The sequence below is a fragment of the Caretta caretta genome, chromosome 2, assembly GCF_965140235.1.
Source record: "Caretta caretta isolate rCarCar2 chromosome 2, rCarCar1.hap1, whole genome shotgun sequence".
NCBI classification, from domain to species: domain Eukaryota; kingdom Metazoa; phylum Chordata; order Testudines; family Cheloniidae; genus Caretta; species Caretta caretta.
Genome location: NC_134207.1, coordinates 16,175,511 through 16,195,853, shown reverse-complemented (window position 1 = coordinate 16,195,853; position 20,343 = coordinate 16,175,511). Strand labels below are relative to the sequence as shown.

General features: G+C 41.2%; 1 protein-coding gene across 2 annotated transcripts in view; it reads right to left on the bottom strand.

Moving 5' to 3' along the window:
- Positions 1-20,343, bottom strand: part of NDRG1 (N-myc downstream regulated 1) — a 66,001-nt gene that overhangs the window by 5,295 nt on the left and 40,363 nt on the right. For both annotated transcript variants that reach the window (XM_048841702.2, XM_048841703.2), the window contains 9 exons: positions 17,270-17,390; positions 13,512-13,574; positions 12,063-12,123; positions 11,570-11,656; positions 7,509-7,565; positions 6,089-6,192; positions 5,672-5,728; positions 4,121-4,172; positions 3,233-3,280 (listed from right to left, as the gene is read on the bottom strand). In XM_048841702.2, the coding sequence (XP_048697659.1) occupies positions 3,233-3,280; positions 4,121-4,172; positions 5,672-5,728; positions 6,089-6,192; positions 7,509-7,565; positions 11,570-11,656; positions 12,063-12,123; positions 13,512-13,574; positions 17,270-17,390 (650 nt within the window). The remainder of the gene's footprint in view (positions 1-3,232; positions 3,281-4,120; positions 4,173-5,671; positions 5,729-6,088; positions 6,193-7,508; positions 7,566-11,569; positions 11,657-12,062; positions 12,124-13,511; positions 13,575-17,269; positions 17,391-20,343) is intronic.

Sequence of the window (20,343 nt, the reverse complement as noted above, 5' to 3'; positions counted from 1 at the left end):
TGAGATGGTGGAGGACTCCAACAGGAGGTAGATTTGTTAAGGGAAGCAAGATCTGTGAAAGCAGTCAGACTGTCTACACATTTTTTGTAGCACTTAAGTTTTCTTGCTTGTCCACCCCTTCAAAAAAAAAAAAACACACCAAAAAACACAGGAACAGGAACATTTCAGTGAATGCTATGAACAGAAAGTCAAATTGTGAATTACAGGAAGCCTGCAGTCCTATCGGGGATTAGCTAGCAGTAAAACAAATCTTGCTATGGTCTAGTTATAGGAACATAACAATTCATAACCTCAATCTCAGAAAGAGTGGTCATGTACAGAGGTCTCCAGCTGAACAATGACAGAGATGAGAATTTATGATTGCAGGGTGAGGGGGGCAGGAGAGGATTTAGATGGCTAAAATTCTCTATTAATGTTAGACCAATGCAACAAAACATTGAGAATCTATTGCTTTGACAATAGTACTGACTGCCTTCTTAATTATATCCTAGTATGGAATATGGCACGAACGCCAAATCTTGACCAGACACTTTCTATAAGAGATTAAATAAAGTTCAGTACTGCAAACTACAGATGCACCCACTCCATGACTGAAGAGCAAATACTAGAAACAAGCTCTCTTCTCCCAAAACTCTTGATTTGGAAATCCACTGTGTCAAATAAAGGGAAACATTAAAAGCCACTTCTGATTCTGAGCTATGCTGGAAAGTAGCCCAGAGTAACAGAAAAGGCAGCCAGGTAGGACAGTGAATGAAAATCAGAACATTACATATTTATTCTACAGAGTGATTACAGCTTGTTTTGTTGTTGCAGGAAGAGAAGAATCTAAATAAAAATGAGTTTACAAAAAAAGTCAATAAAGATTTCAAAAGTAAAGATGGATACAACACACACTATGTCAGTTGCAAAAGGTTTCAGACAAGGTCCAGGGGTATTTGGGCCTGCATATTCATCTTTTAGAAGGAGCCTTCAGCTCTAATCAACTTCTATAGGAGCAGAGAATGCGCTGCACTTTGCAGGAGTCAGAACCCTGAGGTTAACTGAACTATTTGAAATCTCCCAAATAAGTTTTGCTGAATTAAAGGGTCACTCCAGATGAACAGGTGCACTGTTTAATTATTTAGACCAATTCCTTTAGGATAAGGACATTCTATCAAATCAGAGTTGAATGGAAAGTTGAATGTTTCCTAGAGAGAGGGGCACTATCTAGCTAACAAGTCTGTCCATCTGCCAGTCAGAAAAAGCAATTAGAAAGTCTTAAAGGAGATAACTGAATTGGAGACAATGTCTATACTGCATGTTAGGGGAGGGCTTCCTCAGCTCGGTTACACATACTTCTGCTAGCTACCTCTCTTCAAGCTAGTAGAAGTATAAATAGCAGCATAATCATGGCAGCTCTGGAAATGGCAGTGGAGGCATTACTGAGCTATACCAAGTACAAACTCTGCTGCAACCAGCATTTATACTTGTGCTAGCTTGATGAGAGGTAGAGAGAGTTCTTGTACACAAACAGGGGAATCCCAACCCTAACTCGCAGTGTTAACAGTCTAGGACGACTGAGGGCTTGTCTATGCTAATCTGCAGTTTGGACTTTAGGGGGAAGAGTTACAGCATGCACAAGATTGCTGTGCTGTAATGTTAATGCAAACTAGGTACCCTTCAGTTTGCATGTGCAGTGTCCACATAGAGCAATTACAATGCAGCACTTTGAGTGCAATAATTCACAACCATGTAATGCAAATGTGGGGCAGGGCAGACAGTCTGAAACTTGTGCAGGAAACAAAGCAGAAAACAACTCTTTAGGTGGGGCAACCCAGCCACCCTGGACAATGGCCTGTGATATGATCATGATGAACATATTATGCAGTCAGTCACTATGCTACTTGCAGTATTCTTGAGCCCAGAATGTTTGTGGATGAGTCTGCTCACAGAAAGCGTGCAGACAAGAGAACAGAGCAACTGCACAATGTACACAGGTGCAACTATGGACCAGAACAAAGCTAAATCCAATTTTAGGTTTATGAGCATCAAATACATTTAATCAGGCATGTCATTCCCTCAGTCAAAGTTAATACTATTTAACTAAGGTTTAGCTCATCTGTCCCCATTCTCTTCCCTCAAACCCTCTTTTGAGGTTTCAGGAGGTTTGTATGAACCAGAAGTCTTTAAACCACGATTTGAGGCCTTCAATAGCTCAGACATGGGTTAGGGGTTTGTTACAGGAGTGGGTGGGTGAGATTCTGTGGCATGCGTTGTGCAGGAGGTCAGACTAGATGATCATAATGGTCCCTTCTGACCTTAAAAAGGGTATGATTATGCCACTCCAAAATGACCATTCAACAGGTCAAAGTCAGGGTCTCAAACTTAGTAAAATTGATTTATGTCTGTTTTACATATGTAAAAGATTTAAATGGTTTTCATTCTACTTCTGATCTAGCCTGGGTCTGACATAAGGCAATTAAGAGAAAGTTGTTGATCACTTGTGATCAAATAAATTCTACAAAGTGTCTGGCTACTGAAATCCAGAACGTTATTTGTGACTACTCCTTTGAGGCAAAAATATCCTATTAGCAGAAGCCTGACTAGTTCACTCTGCAGCAGCATTTTGCACTGACAATACAGTTTTACTTCATTAAATGACCCCCTCCTAATCCTGTCAAGTACCAGTTTTTAAAATCTATTATAGGATAAGTTTCTAACTATACAGCCAGTATCATCCTCTTCTTAATGGTTAGCTCAGGGTTTCAACCCTGAGGTTCTGTATATTGTCTGTGAGTCCACAGGTTAAAGACACTTTTGTCTGCAAGTTTAAATTACTGTATACATATGTTGTATAACTAAAATGGTCTTTAATTTAAAACAAAAAAAGACCAACCCCTTCCCCCCCCCCGAAGGTGAAAAAGTGTGTGAGCCCACAGCTATTTCCCCTCCCTCCTAAGTCTGAAGCATGCAAACAAATTCTCTCCAAATATTGTTTCTGCAACTGATGTTTTCTATCCTCCACTCCAGTAATGATTTCATTCACTCGTGCTGACTGCTCTGTGCTCAAGAACAAAAAACAAACAAACACTTTCCCCAGTTAACTTAAAACTAATCTTACACAAATTTAGTATGTACTGGCATGTACCACACTGAGCTCATTTGTGCTCTCTAACTTGTGGTCTCACTTAAGACCAATGTGGTTGCATCATCGTAAAGCAAATATGTAATTTACGGTTCTTATTCCTATTACCTTTAGGAGTGTGGTCTTTGTTGGGTCCAGCTTAGAGTTGCACTCTACCTATATGGAAAAATAGCTGTGTTAGCATCTTATTTATTCTCATCTTCAAGACCATTAGTCTGAACTTATTAGTTCTTTGTGGTTCTCTCATCCAACTACTTTTTCCTTAAGTTAATTGCATTAATACCTTGTTCTCCAAAAGGGTTTGGCATACCCTAAATATTACACATCTTAGATTTTACCCCCTGTAGCTTTTCTAAAATATTATTCAAATTTTGTTCTAATAGTCTATTATTCCCACATGTACAGGCAAGTCCATTAGCAAGGAATTAGGAGAGTTTTGTGCTTCAAACACTGTAGTGGCAACAAACTGGGTCATGTGACTGGGGATCATGTGGTAGAATCCCAAATGGTAAGCAGCCATATGGCCAAAGAATAGACATACCCATTAAGGCACAATATTTTAAGTCAAGCAGCCATCTGAGGCTAGCTATATTGGCCAAAGCAACACACTGCTTCTAGAGTCACCAACTGCAAGACTCCATTTAACAGCAGAGAACATGCTACAATACTGGATTCAGATTCTCCTCTAAAGGAAACACATTTTTAGACCATTTTTCTCAACCAGCTCCTTCTATGCCTAAAGTACTGCTATGGCAACTGAACCTAGAACAGTAGCCATTACATAATGGTATCCAGACAGAGGCTTAGACATCTAAGAACAGTGACTGCTCTGTCTTGAAAGGTCTGACAGGGAAGAGCTAACTGTGCTGGGTCAATAGCAGGAGACTTTCCTATATGGGTGTGATTTCTGCAATGCTGCTATAACTTCCCAGTTTGCATACTGATTAATACAAAGGAAAAGAAGTCTCTTTATTATGAAAGTCTGACTATACATACCACAGCATCAACAGCAGGAGAACTGTCACCAACCACCAACAGTGAAGGGCATCTGGTGGGGGCGAGGGGGGGGGGGGGGCGGAGGGAAGAGATACAAGGCCATGGTTATTTCTATGCTCATTTCAACTTTCTCTGCCTCCACCCTGCTTTTCCCAAAATTCTCCTTTAGTATGATTGGAAGGATCCTGACCTGGTTAAGTGAGTAGAAGCAAGTTCTTGCATCTGATGTCCTAAAGATGTACCTGACTAGTTTTATTACTATTCCTGGAATCTTCTATATTAGTGAACAGCCATGTATTTTCTTCTACTTTTCTCCTGAATTCTTGTACATCTTCCCCTTTTTCCTACCACTTTTTTCTTAAGCATTTATCAGGGAAATGGTTATATTTTTTAAAAAGTGGAATAAGTTTAATATTAACATTTAAACTTAATTTATCTTTCATTAACCTTATTTTTTCTACTAGCTAATGAGAAAGTTTGTCTTTTTATTCCCTCCCCACCCCAGTAAACAAAAGTTTTGTAAAAGCACTCATGCTTCTAGTGGTTATTATACATACTTATGTTCAAATTGCAAGGTGATTGTTTTCTTAAGTGGGGTAAGGCTTCAAATTAAGCCAATTACATCCACTTTCTAAGCAAAGCAGTTTAAACCCCTTAAACTCAGGTTTGCAAATCCATCATAGTTAAGAGTAAAAGCACCACCAGGCATCACCTTCTCCACTATTTAATCCCCACTTGAAGTACTACCCATCATGGACATGCTTCCCCTGTGACAAACTAACTAAACAGGCTGGGGGGGGAGAGATGAGTGACAACACATGCAAAGATTTAAATGCTTGCAATTGCTCCTCCCTTACGGCTAATTCAAGGTTTTAAACAGAATGCTACAGTCCGACCTATTCACTGATTCAAGTTTGGAGGATCACTTTACAGCCAACTTGCTGAGACTGCAACTTTAGGAGGCACAACAAACTCTTCATGAAGGAAGTCATGATGTGCAGCAAGTTTTTAAACCCGAAATCCAAATTTTGAGACCCCTTTGTACCCATAAGCAGCAGCATGCATCTGCAATACTGAGCTGCCTTTTTATTATTATTAATTACTGAAGTGTACTGAAGCTTATTTCAATTAAAAACCTGGAATGTATATGCAAAAACACCCACCAATCATACCATTGCTTTAAGGCCTTTAACACTGATATATTAAAGAGCAACTTGAGAGAGTCTCCTTGTGGCACACGATATTAAAACACTTATTAACCAGTCAGGATGCTTTTATTATGTTCTTCACCAATTGTAACTGGTAAAATATTTGGTCAACCATTTTTATTTAAATATACTGTTTAAATATGAATATATTGTAAATAAAACAAGGAGTTCACATTCCTGTGGTTCTTTTGGGTAATGCTGATTGCTAATTTGGCTCCTGAACTGAGATTGAGTATCACTGCTCTAATGACTGTCCCTGTGACAGTATCCATGCCACCGATAGTTACTCAAATCTAGCACAGATTTAACGTTTTTCCAATTCATACAAACCAGTAATACTTACTGTAGAGTAACAACATTTGTTCCAGGAACAGGACGCTCAATCTCAAGATCTCTTCGACTGAAGATTGAGAGAGAAAAAGCTTATTGATACATTGGGATTCAGGTATTCACGTGAATCTCTACACTTTTCCAAACACGAAAACATAAGTTACTTAAAGAAAAGTATATATCAACTGAGAGATACAGCTGAGCTTTCTTTAGATTTGTAGTTTTAGTTTAGTCAGCCCCTGAAGTTTAAAAAACAAAAACAATACACGCGGTAGTGTTAAGATGACCCTTTGATAGAGTTATGGTTTCCAATACACTCTAACAGATCAAGCAGAATTGTATCTGCTGCATAAATTATATTTGCTTGTCCCTTGACTAATTGCTTAACAGATTTCACTGTAAAGACTAATTGGAGAACAAAGTATATTACCTGTTGTATGAGTTGACAAAGAGATGAAGATTAGTTTGATTCATATCATGGACAATATGTTGGCGATAAGTCTGGATCAGATCATGGCTGTTATGAATCTCTTCCTAGATTAAAAAACAGGATAATTTAATATTAAAATACTACTATGATAAGTGGCATTGTAGCATTGGTTAATTACAATTAAGACTTAATAAAACAAGCAAGACCCTTTAAGAAGCTTGTTACTTATTGGTGTTCTCAAACCAGTGGTACCAGTATTTTTTTTAGGGTTGAAGTACTGCGAATTGTCTGAAAGTCAGTTCCAGATTTAAATATGTTGATGTATAGTTTTATTAATTCAAGGCACTTAATCTCATAACAGTGCATGGTTTGCAGTTTGCTTGTGCAATGTTGATGATCAACCTGAAATACACATCCTTTCTAACAAACCCAAAGGATGCAAAGAAAAGTCCCTGGAGAGATATATAGTATCAAGGAAATACAGTTAAAACTGCTAACACACTTCAGGATTAAGAGCCAGACTTTTAAAAATGTTTAGTAATTATGTTCAGACCAAAACAGACGTTCACTAATTTGTCAGCTTTGAACATCTACAAAACTGAGCTCAATTCTGCAAGACAAGAGCAAGCAGCAAAGCTTCAAGGTCTTTAAAAACTGCAGTCTTTGAAAGTTAGTACTTTAAGAGTCTCACTCTACACAAGCCTTAGAAAATAGAGCATCTGACATTAAGGTAGGCACAAAAAAAAGCTTAGTTTATACCAGTAACTTGTTTTCTGGATTTAGGAATTGTGGTGCCAAAATACAGCAGGAGCGCTCTTATCAGGAGCCAAAACAATAAGCTGTATTGTACTATCAATGTTTAGAGTAGAAATTGCCACTGAAATCAGTGAGTTCTGCTTAGAACTTGACAATGATATTTAGTTCACCAATTTAACAAGCAATTAAATCTCTCCACTATGGCTATATGCAGCCTTTCATACACTGCATATCAAACTTCAGTGATCGGGGAAGTTGCACCTGGAAACATTTGAATTTAAAATGTTGCGTTTCAACCACAAACTATTCACAAGTTATAGCTTTAGTTTCAGTTTGGGGTATTTTAAAATTGTACAAAAAGTACAAGTTTTCAAATGTTTGAAGGATGATACATTAGCATCACTGGGTGCAGTGGCGCGCACCTGTATTCCCAGCTACCTGGGAGGCTGAGGCTGGCAGATTGCTTGAGCTCAGTAGTTCTGGGCTGCAGTGTGCTATGCCAATCAGGTGTCCGTTGCCACTGACAGCCTGGCCAGCAGGCAGCTGAAGGAATGGCTAAAACATGAATGATGTCTTATGATCAGTACTGGACCAATCGATCAAGGTGACATTAGCTTTCCCCACAATATGAGAGCTAAATAAGTGGAGCCTCAAAGTAGCTTACCTTCCCAAAAAGATGTGAAATGACCATATCTGGAAGGGCATGAGCCCATCCTGAAATCTAAACAGTGAGAAACAGTTAAACAAGAGTCATTGACCAGCATAATCAAAAGGAAGATTTTTCAGCTAGAAGTGCTAGCTCTCCCAGGATTAGGTCAGATATTTACACTAGTTACTAGTAATCATGTCAGAGGGCACTACAAGTGCAAGTAGCACAAACCACACTGGAAAAGTGCCCACAGGATAGAACTCTTGGAATATCCTTGCAGTTTACTTAGTGTAAGCACATAAGCATCATAGTGAATGCACAGTAGATGGAGGAAAGAATGCCCCATACTCATGTAATCATTCCTTCTTAGAACTTTGTTCACAAACAGCCCACAAACAGCTAGGCCAAAAATTCTACCTTTAGGACAAACAACCTGCATCTGGATAGTGTTCCTACATTGGTACCCAACACATGTGCAGTAGTAGTTCCCAGAACAAATGCAAATAAGTTTTGAAAGGAGCAAAATCCAATGATACCACCGTGAGGCTCAGTGATTCTGAATGAGTGTTGAGAGAAGCATGGGGAATGGGACACAAGAATTTAAGTGAGCCAAGGCTATTGGGTGAGGTGATCACCTATTTTGCAGGCCAGTTAGCCCATCTTTATAAGTAGCTTTTCAGTCCCTCCCAGGTCAAGTAATGTTTGTTAATCCAGTAAAGCCCCTCTTCTGTTGTTAAACCAAGGAGGTAAATATCTCTCAATCTTATGAGAAAGACTATCCTACACCCCCCCAACCCCCCCTCCCATCTCTGGAACCAGAGCACATTTTGTCATGGCATTACAAGGTGTGCCTTGATTTGCTCAATTCAGGACTTGGCAGACAAGTTGTTTAGCCTAGAAATACCAGAGTTTTTGTAACTTCCTCCATTTATCCATTGGAAGTTCTATATGCAGAGACTTAGAGCCACCCACCTGTTTTCTGGGGTGCAAGTATGCCCAAACACTTAATATGAACATGTTACAAACATGTCCAAAAACCATGCATCTTGTCCAGTATTAGCTTGTACATACCATTTTTAGGCTTGCATTGTTCACTCATTTAAACGTTAGACCTTGAAGCTTAAGGTCCTTAGTATCCCTTAGTCTTTAGATTAAAATGTGGTCAGAAGATGCATGAAGATTATTATGCATTTTACTGCACAGAGGTGTCACTTCTAAGACAGTGACACATTCTTGATGATCCTGTGTCATAACCCTCCTGGCTATTGCAGTTAATTAATGCATTTTTCCCCGATGCCCTTAACATTTTTGAAACATGTACTTTTCCTAATTTTCAATGCCCTAGCTCACATTATGGATTTCTGGTTGGCAGGCAAAGAAGGGGTTACTTACCTGTAGCTGAAGGTTCTTTGAGATGTGTGATCCTATCTGTATTCCACTGAGGGTTTACACATGAACACACATCTTGAGCTGGAGAATTTGAAAGTAGTAGTCTCTGTTGGTCTGTTCATGCACCCATGCTTTACCTCCTGGTTTCAACTGAGGTAATAAAGAGCAAAGCAGACTGACTGGACCTCCTGTTCCTTCTCCACAGCAAACTGAACAGATCCCCAGCAGAGGGGAAGAAGGGTGGGAAGTGGAACTGCACATCTCAAAGAACCTCCAGTTACAGGTAAGTAACTGCATCTTCTTTGATTGAGGGTCCCCATTGTATTCCACAGAGGGTGATTAACAAGCAGTACCTAATTCAGAGGAGGGTGCGAGGAAGAGGATGGAACAGTGGACGGGAAGACAGTCACGCCAAATGAGGCATCTGTGACAGAGTCTTGTGCCAAGGAGTAATGCGTAGCTAAGGAATGTACTACCCTACATATCTGGAAGCAACACATTGTGCAGGGCAGCTGTAGTTGATGCTTGCACTCTTGTGGAATGGGCTCTCACCCCAACAGGTGGAGGCAATCCCAATAGCAAAGCAGAATGCATCCCAAAATCAATGTTCTCGTTGTGTCTGACACCGTTTATTACAAACGGACAAGAAAGCACAAGATCAACCGTACTCAGTGTAGAAGCAGTTCATCCGTGGGACTAATGCATTGCCCACAAGATCCTGTTGTCCCCAGCCTATCTTCATGCACCACAGGCAGCACTGATGTTTGTTCATGTACAGAGAAGAATGTAGGCAGGAGACGCAGATCTTGAACCCAGGCATAATCCAGTTTCCAGGCATAGGGACTGGTAAATGGATTCCCCAAAGTCTCTCTCCTAAAAACTACTACTATACACTAAAAACAGCAAAACCAAGAAAAACTACATGCAATTTTAAAACGGGTTGGGGTGTTTTTTTTAAAGTGTGTCAGACAAGAGGACACTAACAGCTCCTACTCAGACAACAGCTCCTACTCAGACAACAAGGCAGTGAGAAGGAACTGGAGGCATGGTCAATCCACCCCAGTTTATCACCTTGGTCAAAACCATGAGGTGAAGACAGGGTGCGAACCAATGGACACTACTACTTTCAAATTCTCTGGCTCCGGACACATGGCATGCATGCTGTGATGGGGCAAGGCCAGATGGCTATAGAAAAGTAAAGTAGTGGGAGAGATATATTAGCTCCAGGCTAAACAAATCCCTGGTACCAGGATAAGCAAAATGGCAGCTGCTCCAGGTCAAGACACCTGGGGCCAATTGAGAACTTTCCAGAAGGCAGGGAGAATGCTAGGTTGATTGGGACACCTGAAGCCAATCAGGAGCTGGCTGAAACTAGTTAAAAGCCTCCCAGTTAGTCAGGTGGGTGTGCACATTAGGAGCTGTGGGAGGAAGTTGTGCCGTTGGAGAGGCTGAGTAGTACACACCATATCAGGCACAAGGAAGGAGGCCCTGAGGTAAGGGTGAAGTGGAGCTTGAGGAAGTGAGGGCTGCTGTGGTGGGAAGTAGCCCAGGGAATTGTACATGTCATGTTTCTAAAAGGGTCAGCTACCATAGCTGATACTATTAGGGTCTCTGGGCTGGAGCCCAGAGTAGAGGGTGGGCCTGGGCTCCCCCCACTTTGCCCCCTGATTAATCACTGAGACTAGGAGAGAGAGACTGCAAGGAAGGATAACTTCTCACCTCCCTCGCTTGGTTATGATGAAAATGGCTCAGTAGACTGACCCTTGTCTCTAGAGAGAAGGGTTATGTGGAGGGTCACAGTGAGCCTCTGAGGCTAGTGAAATCTGCCAGGAAACACAGGACCCATGGAGGCAAGGACAGAGCTTTGTCACAATGCATAAACCTGCTAGTGGAATATAGCTAGGGACCATCACTTGAAAGATGGAAAACTACATACTGCACTAGCTTGTACAATGAAATTGTTTCCAGATCTAGATCTCAGCTACATATTTTTCCACCTCAACAAAAGCATTTACAATAAATTGACAGCTACAGTACAATGGCACTGCTGGGTACAGCTACAGCAGTGGTCACCAACTGGTCTATTGCACTCAATTGGTCAATCCTAGAGGAACTCCCAGTTGATTGCAATCTCCGGCAGTGCAGTGTGGCTGCTGCTAAGGCAGGCTCCCTGCCTGTTCCCAGCCCCATGCCGCTCCTGGAAGTGGCCAGTGTGGCCCTTCAACCCCCTGCCCCAGCCTGGAGCTCCCTTCTGCACCCCCAACCCCCAGGCTCAGCCCAGAGCCCCCTCCCACACTGTGAACCCCTTAGCCCCAGCCCAGAGCCTGCACCCCCTCCCAAACCCCTACCCCAGCGAAAGTGAGGGGGGAAATGGAGTGAGTGGGGCAGGGTAGATCCTGGGTTGCCCTTAAATTCCAAAAGTGATCTTGGGCATAAAAGGGTTGGAGACCACTGAGCTATACTTTATCAACCCTACAGGAAGTACTCCAATTAAAACGGAGGAATGGAACCAAAAGCAATTATCCTTTAATATTGCAGCCACAATTTTAATAAGGGAATACAAACTGAAAAAAGCTTAGCTAAAATCTGATGTGACATTTTAAGAGCCCATTGTTCAAGTGCAAACCTTTTTAAAAAAACAAACCAACCAGCCAGATTGCATGTGATTTAAAAAAAAAAAAGTTTACCTTAGTTGCTGCCCAGTCCATCCATCCTTCAGCACAAGGGTTTACATTGATGAGAACTAGTCCTTCCACCATTTCTGGATTGTTCAGCTGCAATTTAGGAAATCATGTGAACATGCAAGTTGCCAGATATATAACAGTACAGAGTTTAAATTAGAGGGATAATCATTTTGGGGCAGGGTATTGGGAAGTATAATTTTATCATGTGAAAGAGAGAAGCTTTGTCTTTATTATCAAAGTTGTCCAGCCAAATTACTTTGAGAATTTAACTTCTTCACTTTAATGGGAATTCTCTACCTTAAATTTAAGAAACCACCATCCACAAGTTAACTGGGTAGAGCCCTGGGTTTAACAGATCTAATCTTTTGAATTAGCCATCCTGCAGATCATGTTATTTCACTTTAAAAACTTGACTGCTTAAATAAGTGGGTATGGCAGGGTAGGAAGTATTTACATAGGCTACAGGTTAGCTTCAAGGCAGCTCCATGAAACTTACAGCAAACCTAGTTAAGATGTAGGCACCAGCTCCAGTTCCCATTCCAATAACACTTTTCAGCCTATACAGAGCAGTTATGTGCAACAAAACAAAAAAGTGTGTCAGTAAAAGTGCACTGAAACAAACAAGTTCCATCCAACCAATTTCTCCCTTTTAGGTAACACCTCCTACATGCCAGTTCATGATTACATAGCTGGTCAGCAGCTGGTGTAAATGGTCACAACTGCATTGACTTCAGTGGGGCTTTGAAAATGTACAACAGATCTGCTCCTAGCAGTTAGCAAAGTAACTTAGTGCTCTCTTGGTTTCAGCTAAATAGTTATATTCATGGGACATCTGTCCATCTGCATTCTAGTAATAGTGACAGTTACAGTATTTCTTTAGAGAAATATACTGGGTGAGCTACAGTATTCTGATTCTGGAAGGGAAATCAGCTGCCCTGATTTGCAAGATTTCCCTGGCAAATACCAAGTGCTGAAATAGCTACGGCTTATTTTAACAGCCTCCTATCATGACTATGGGACAATGTCACCCCAATCTTTTCTTTCTTCAGCAGTGAAAGTGAAGGCTGTTATGCCAGTTATCAGGCAATACATAAGTTACCAGAATACACTGAACTGAAACTAGTCTTATGAATAACTTGAACAGCATATACCAATAAGGTACGAATAGTACCAATTTCAGTACAGTGCAAATTAAAGCATTTTACTACAGTAGAAGGGGAGAAAAATCAGTACAAAACAAGTCATACAATATTTTAATAAAAACGTGACACGAGACTGGTGTACTCTAAATCAGTGACATTAAGAAGTGGGAAAAATATATACCAAACAGGCTTGTTTAACATTTATCTGAATTCAAATTAGAATGTCCTGCTCTGAGAGGCTAGATGCTAGAAATTTAGTGATTCAGAGTCTTACACTGAACTATTGACACATTTGAGGACATTAAATTTTCAAGATGACAACTTTATCACTGTTGGAGCAGGGAAAGAGCAAGACAAAAAGGAGTACTGTCCAAGTTTCTGCAATAAAGTAGTCTGCACCATGAACAATTTAAAATTAAACTAAATGAGAAGTCTACCCAGAGAAAAATTTGAAATAGTTTGCAAATTTTTTGAACAAGCAATAACTGAACAAGACTTCTCAAAACAAGGAAAAGTGCCAGTAAAACTTACTACTTTTAGAAAAAAAAGGACAAGTGCAATATAGGGAATAAGGTGGAAATTAAAAAGAATGACAGTGAATCAATCTTTCTAAAAAGGACTTATGAAGAGTTGGGACAAAAATTGAGAAGCAGCACATGAAAATTTGAGTTTAGAAGCTGGACACATTCTCCCAAAAGTTAGGTGAACTTGCTTATCCATTCAGTACACCACATGCTGAAGAAACTGTCAGAACACCAGAGACCAAAATGGAGGCTGAATGACAAGTATACAACTCTACTTACCCAAACTGTTTTAGGATCCCAGGGAGCATTTCTGCCAGCTGATCCATGGAGGGATACATGTATCTACAGGGAAAAAAGGTATTGGTAAAATTTGTAATTACCCACCAGTAGGGTTTCATCCACTGGATCAGATGGACATTTAAGACTAAAGTAAAAAGATGTAGGTGTTATAGATGTAATACTTTGCACTTCTGGCTCAATTCAGGCAAAGATCTGAAAGTGATTTTACAAAAAATAATTAAGCCTTGGCACTGGTACAATGGAGAAGTCATTTTGCAAATGGGGTAAGTAGGGCTGGCAGGAAAGTTACATTTCATTAAAAAATTAAGTTTTATTTGTTTTTGTTCATATATGGAACCAAAGCCATCATGAGTTTTTGTAAAACACAACCTGGTGGTTGGGGCACTCACTCAGGACATGGGAGACCCAGGTTCACATCCCTACTCTGCCCGATTTGGAGCAGAGACACAGCCCAGACAAGTACCTGAACCATCAGGCTATAGCAGCAGTTTCTCCATCTCTGCAGTTGCAGCCATTCCCCTCTGTGGAAATAAAATACTCACTGGCCCAGAGAAACTGACTGTATAGCCCAGGGGCTAGGGCACTTCACCTGGGTTGCAGGAATTAAGTAGAGCCAGGATTTAAACTTGGATCCCCCACATCCCAGGTAAGTGCCTTAACCACCAGACTACTGGCTATTGTACTCCTCCCCCCTACCCAGATCCTGGCTGATCTGTATTCGCAAAACATTTCAGTTTCAACAAAACTGCATTTTGATAGAAAAAAGTTTAGTAAAAAAAATTTGACCACCAACTCTCAAGGTAAGTGACTTGCCTAATGCCACTAGTTTTGTGGCAGGAGCAATTAAATTCAGAACTCTTGACTCAGTCTTCTTGTTTGGTCATTAGATGCTTCTTCAAAAGGAGGCTGGTCATTGACTTTAGGCAGTAAAAAAACAAACCAAACTCACTCCCCCTTTAGATCTGAAATACAAATTTTGTACCAGTCAGTCATTCATCACATGCAATCTTAAGTGTTGTGACACCTCCAAAAATGCACACACACACAGAGCTGAGTTTAGTGATCTCCGGATTCACTGGGCTCAGCTTCCAGATCTGCCAATACTTCAGTACTTTCCTATCTTGTAGAAGTGTTGCAAGTGTTAACATCTGTTTCAGAAAAAAATTACTTCTAAACTTGCAGGGAGGGCACCAACCCCCCCACCCCCACCCCGAACTAGAAGTGGTTTACAAGTAATTCATATTGGGGAAACTAATAACTCTGTTCAAGAAGTCACCCACAAAGGAATATGCCTAAAACCAAAAAGTATAATTGTTCACCTGGAGTTTGAAGCAAAACTGCTGTCTATGTGCTGGGAGAAAAAGTGGTGCAAGATGAACTACTGCTACTGGTTCAGCTTACAGAGTATATTTCAGAAAAAGTTTTATTTTTATGTAAATTTTTCCACATTGTTTAACAATCCTAAAGCATCAGGAAAAAAACAGTAGGAAACAAAAAAAAGTACCCTGAAATCCCACCATGCAGTGAATAGGCTGGAGAAGTTTAAGGGTCAAATTCACTGTGGATAGAAATTGGTGCTCTATTAAAAGTCAGAACTATGCCAGCTTGTCCCCAAGGGTTTTAAATAAGCCCTTTTGCCTTAACTGTGCTTCATTATTAGCATTAACCTATGGCAATGCTAACAGTCAGCTTGTCTATTGAGAGTCTAAGAGAATCAGCTAAATGACTAGCTGGGCAATACTTTGGGAACTAACTGGCCAGAATTTTAATACCTTGAAGTACTGTTCCCTACAAGGGCAATACTACAGGACTTTTATAGAATGTGTCCAAGTGGATTTTGTTTTGGAATCCAAGAAATATCCCACCAGAGTAGATGTTACTGGGGTAAGCAAATAAAGCCCTTGCTGGCTAGTGTTCAATAACTGATGAGCCTCTCAAAAACACTAGGCAGAAAAACCAGTTCTCCTGTGAAGTGTCTACTTTCATCCATTATCAATTTCCTTGAGGTGAAGCTATGTTGGGTCATGAAAGAGGTTTTGTATATTGGGCAAGAGAGGAACGGTATTTGGCTTCCTACTTCCCCTTTAGCCACAAGCCCCCACTGGCACTTAACTGTAGGTTAGAAGTGCATTTAAAAGTTTTGAACAAAGGAGGCTTTGTCTCAGTGATGCCAACTGGGGGAAAAGGAGGAATGCCACCATCCCTGCCCTCCTACCCACCTGGTTTTTGCACTTGCTCAAAGTTCTATAGGCCATGACCTGACCACTTTTAAGAAGAACCATGCTTAATACAATTGCTGCTGGAGCATTACTCTGGCCACATGCTTGTAATGTCACTGAAATTTGACCTGCCATTCCTCTGTACTGACAGGAGGGGCAGCCAGGCCAAATTTTAGTAGGTGGCATTGCAAACTGGCTAATGGGGTTGCAATGCCACTCAAAGTTGGCCAAGCTGCCCCAGATAAAGTGGCAGCCGAGCCAAAGTTTGTTGCAACCTAGCATACAAAGTGTTCCAGTACAGCAGCATGCAGGGGAGTCCAGAGAACTCAACTCCTGGTGGCATTGGCTCACACAGAGTAAAAGAGGAGACTTTCTGGTTGAGAGAGACAAGGGTCTCTGCAGGGAGATTGGAAGGAGGGATGAGCAGGGACCAGAATGGGGTCCCGGACAGGGAGACCGGCTAGAATTTGCCACCCCACTCCAACAGCGAGAAATGTATGAATTGACACCACACTGCTATCTCTACCCACTTTGGACTAGAAAACAAAAAGTGTTTGTGCATTTGTAAAAAAAGTGTTTCAACTATTTCTGCCAACATGGTTTAAGAACATATGTACAGAAGACAAACTGGCACAGGTTAAGAATCTAATCCAGTGGTCCTGCCAGAGACTGAAGGGACATTCCTGACAGGCCACTCAAAATGACAGCAAGCACCAAAGAGAAGATACTCTACAACATGTACAAATTGCATTTGTTTCCTAATTAGTGAAAGCAAGAACACTGTTGGCTGTGGTACATGTAGTCTTTTCAGTAATGTCAGCGAGGGGTGTGATGGGGGAGGAGGGAGAAATGAACCACCATTTCTATACTGGCAAAAGCCCTAGTGTAGATACAGTTGTCCTGCCAGGTACCCTTGCTTTGTTAATATACCGGATTTCACTCAAACGGGTATGAACTAGCAAGCTTAGACTAGGCCTTTGTCTATGAAGCCACAGACTCCAAGGTGTGTTTTTTTATTATTATTATTAATAAGTCTGTTATAGGAAATGGGCAACGTTAGTGGTTAGGTTGCTTTGAAGCACAAAATCCACAAGACTGAGTAGATGAGACAGCTGTTGCACCAAGAAGTACACTGAATTCACACAAGGCCAGATTATCAGATGCTCTAAAAAAAAACTGTCGCTTCAGTTACATCAGTGGAGCTATGTCAGTTTATGCCAGCTAAGAATCTGGCCCACAATCTTTTCCAACAAGACTTCACACAGCTTAAAAGTAAGGGATCTAGCCCAACTTCCATAACATGGGTAAAAGCTCATTAATTAGTACTATTATACCTAGCTCTTACACAGTACAACTCTTACTTCATTTGCCCATTTCCCTTTGCCTGTTGGCAACTCCTCCTATATCATGTGGATTATCCAAAATACATCTTAATGTAAGGCAATCCAGTCTTGACACACGCACTTTGGCCAAGATAATCCATGCAAGCACCAAGATCTTTCCCCAGCTCCAACTCACCCAGCTGGGAAAGATGCTGCTCCATCTTGTTGCCCTGGTGCATCCACATGACAGACTGCGAAATGTTGTGTTATTTCTTGCATATCTTCAAAGTTGAAGAGGGGGTTGAAGCAAGTTTTGTCTTAGAGGGAAAAAGAATGTAACAGTCATTAAGATGAAAGACTGAATGGCTTACACAGTTGTAATGCAGACACCACAAGAAACTGCAATTTGAGAGTTTGTACGAGTATTTTAGTCTGCGTTTCTTTAAGTTTGAGATAAATGGTGTTACTTTACTACTTTAACACCTTGAGGCAGATAGCTGAACAGTTCCCAAGAAATTCTCATGTAAGTAGTTAAATTCTGGCACTCGGTCAAAATTTGTGGCAGACCAAAGTCTCAAGGAAATTCCTGACATGAAAGTTAAACCAGAAGTCAGGTGGGGCAGAAGCATTTATCCCAGGATTTGTTTAAAAACAAAAAAATTTCCATTTTACTTCATTTTAGTCATCTTAGAGTTATAATAAAAGTGAAAGAAAGCAAATCCAAAGTAGAGCTGACAGTCAATTATCTTTTTTGCAGAGTTCTCTTGTCCTTATCTCCAAGGACTGCAAGTTACACCATGCTAGTCTGAGGTTTCCTATGCTAGCTACAAGCAGAATACATTAAAATGAAAATGTTTTACAGGAATACTATGAAGCAGATTAGGCCTCAACATTTAGGGTTCTTTAGAAATATGAACTTCTCACTTTAAGGTTTCAGCAGAAGCCTGTTAAAGGTTTATTCATTTCCTCCTGAACTTAAAACCCAATGCCAGCTGTATTGCACTAGGGTGAGACCCAGCAAGAAAACCTATTTACACTGTTAAACATGAAAAGAAATTCAGAAGTTAGGCAATGCACCACAAATGGATAAGTTTTTTAATCCTTCCCTTGTTAAAATGCAAGGTAAGGAACAGCAAAGTTACTTAATCTTTTTTCTGCTATCAACCTCTAACATCACATGTAACTGAACTGAGTAGTTTTAGTATAAAATGTGATGAACAATAAAACTTTATAGCATAAAGACAGGTTTTTCTTCCTTCCTAGACAGAAATCTCAACTATTGTTAAGGCCAAGAGGCCACCTGTCCCTCCCTAATCCATGGAAAGTACAAAATGAAGTATAGGGATACTTCTAGCAAACTACCATGAAGAAATGAGTTACAATAGGCTTACTGATGGAAAGTGAACTCTTTGGAGCGGGGACCATGACTGTGTGTTTACACAGTTCAATTAATCCCTAATTCTACTTGTGGTAGTGACTATGGGTCTAATAGTAAACATTAATAACTGAGTAAAGAAATGCCAAGTCTCGTGGAGTGACAGTGGCAAAAACATATTTGGTATTAGATCTGATTTTTTGGTCTAACTGGCGTTTTATTAGATTGCATCTATACAAGATTAAATCATGCAGCACTGAGAAGAAACGTCACATTTTGTGCTGACACCATTTCATCATCCATTGATTTATTCTGGTTTGAATCTATACAAAGTTCTAGATATCCTGACACATACATAGCTAAATACTTAAACCCTCAGCAGCATTAGGACAAAATTCAAAAAAGGAGTCTTCCACAAGTTTCTTTTCACCCTTTTGTCATTTTGTGACGTATACCCTTTTCCTGCTCCAAAATCCTTATCAAGCACATGTTGGTGCATGGTCCTTGGAAGATTCCCAAATATAGGCTATTTTTGACCCAGAGGTCCTTCACCTTTTATCTAGAAAAATTTTGTTTATAGGTACAAGGATTATACAGGAGGGGAAAATCTCTGCCGATGGGAAGGCATGAGATGCCCTGTCCTAGGCTTGGCGGTTCCACAACCGCCACTCCCAAGAGAAGGAGGCAGGTGGTGGTGGTCGGGGACTCTCTCCTCAGGGGGACTGAGTTGTCTGCCACCCCGACCAGGAAAACCTGGAAGTCTGCTGCTTGCCAGGAACTAGGATTCACGATGTGACAGAGAGACTGCCAAGACTCATCAAGCCCTTGGATCGCTACCCCTTCCTGCTTCTCCACATGGGCACCAATGATACTGCCAAGAATGACCTTGAGCGGATCACTGCAGACTACATGGCACCTCCAACTTTTATCCTTCTTCCCAGAGCAAGTAGTCTTCTTGTCCATCCTCCCCATGGAAGGAAAAGGCCTGGGTAGAGACCGTTGAATCGTGGAAGTCAATGAATGGCTACATATGTGGTGTCAGAGAAGGCTTTGGATTCTTTGACCATGGAATGGTGTTCCAAGAAGGAGGAGGAGTGCTAGGCAGAGACAGGTGCCAACTAATGGAGAGGGAAGAGCATCTTCGCTAGCAGGCTGGCTAACCTAGTGAGGAGGGCTTTAAACTGGGTTCACTGGGGGAAGGAGACCAAAGCCCTGAGGTAAGTGGGGAAGTGGGTTACTGGGAGGAAGCAGGAGCATGCGAGAGGGCAGGGCTCCTGCCTCATACTGAGAAAGGGATGATCAGTGACTTCAAGTGCCAATACACAAATGGAAGAAGCCTGGGAAAGAAGCAGGGAGAACTGGAAGTCCTGGCAGTCAAGGAATGATGCGATTGGAACAACAGACTTGGTGGGATAACTCACATGACTGGAGTACTGTCATGGATGGATATAAACTGTTCAGGAAGGACAGGCAGGGCAGAAAAGGTGGGGGAGTTGCATTGTATGTAAGGGAGTAGTATGACTGCTCAGAGCTCAAGTATGAAACTGCAGAAAAACCTGAGAGTCTCTGGATTAAGTTTAGAAGTGTGAGCAACAAGGGTGATGTTGTGGTGGGAGTCTGCCGGGAGACCACCGGACCAGGGGGATGAGGCTTTCTTCCGGCAACTCACAGAAGTTACTAGATTGCAGGCCCTGGTTCTCATGGGAGACTTCAATCACCCTGATATCTGCTGGGAGAGCAATACAGTGGTGCACAGACAATCCAGGAAGTTTTTGGAAAGTGTAGGGGACAATTTCCTGATGCAAGTGCTGGAGGAACCAACTAGGGGCAGAGCTCTTCTTGATCTGCTGCTCACAAACCAAGAAGAATTAATAGGGGAAGCTAAAGTGGATAGG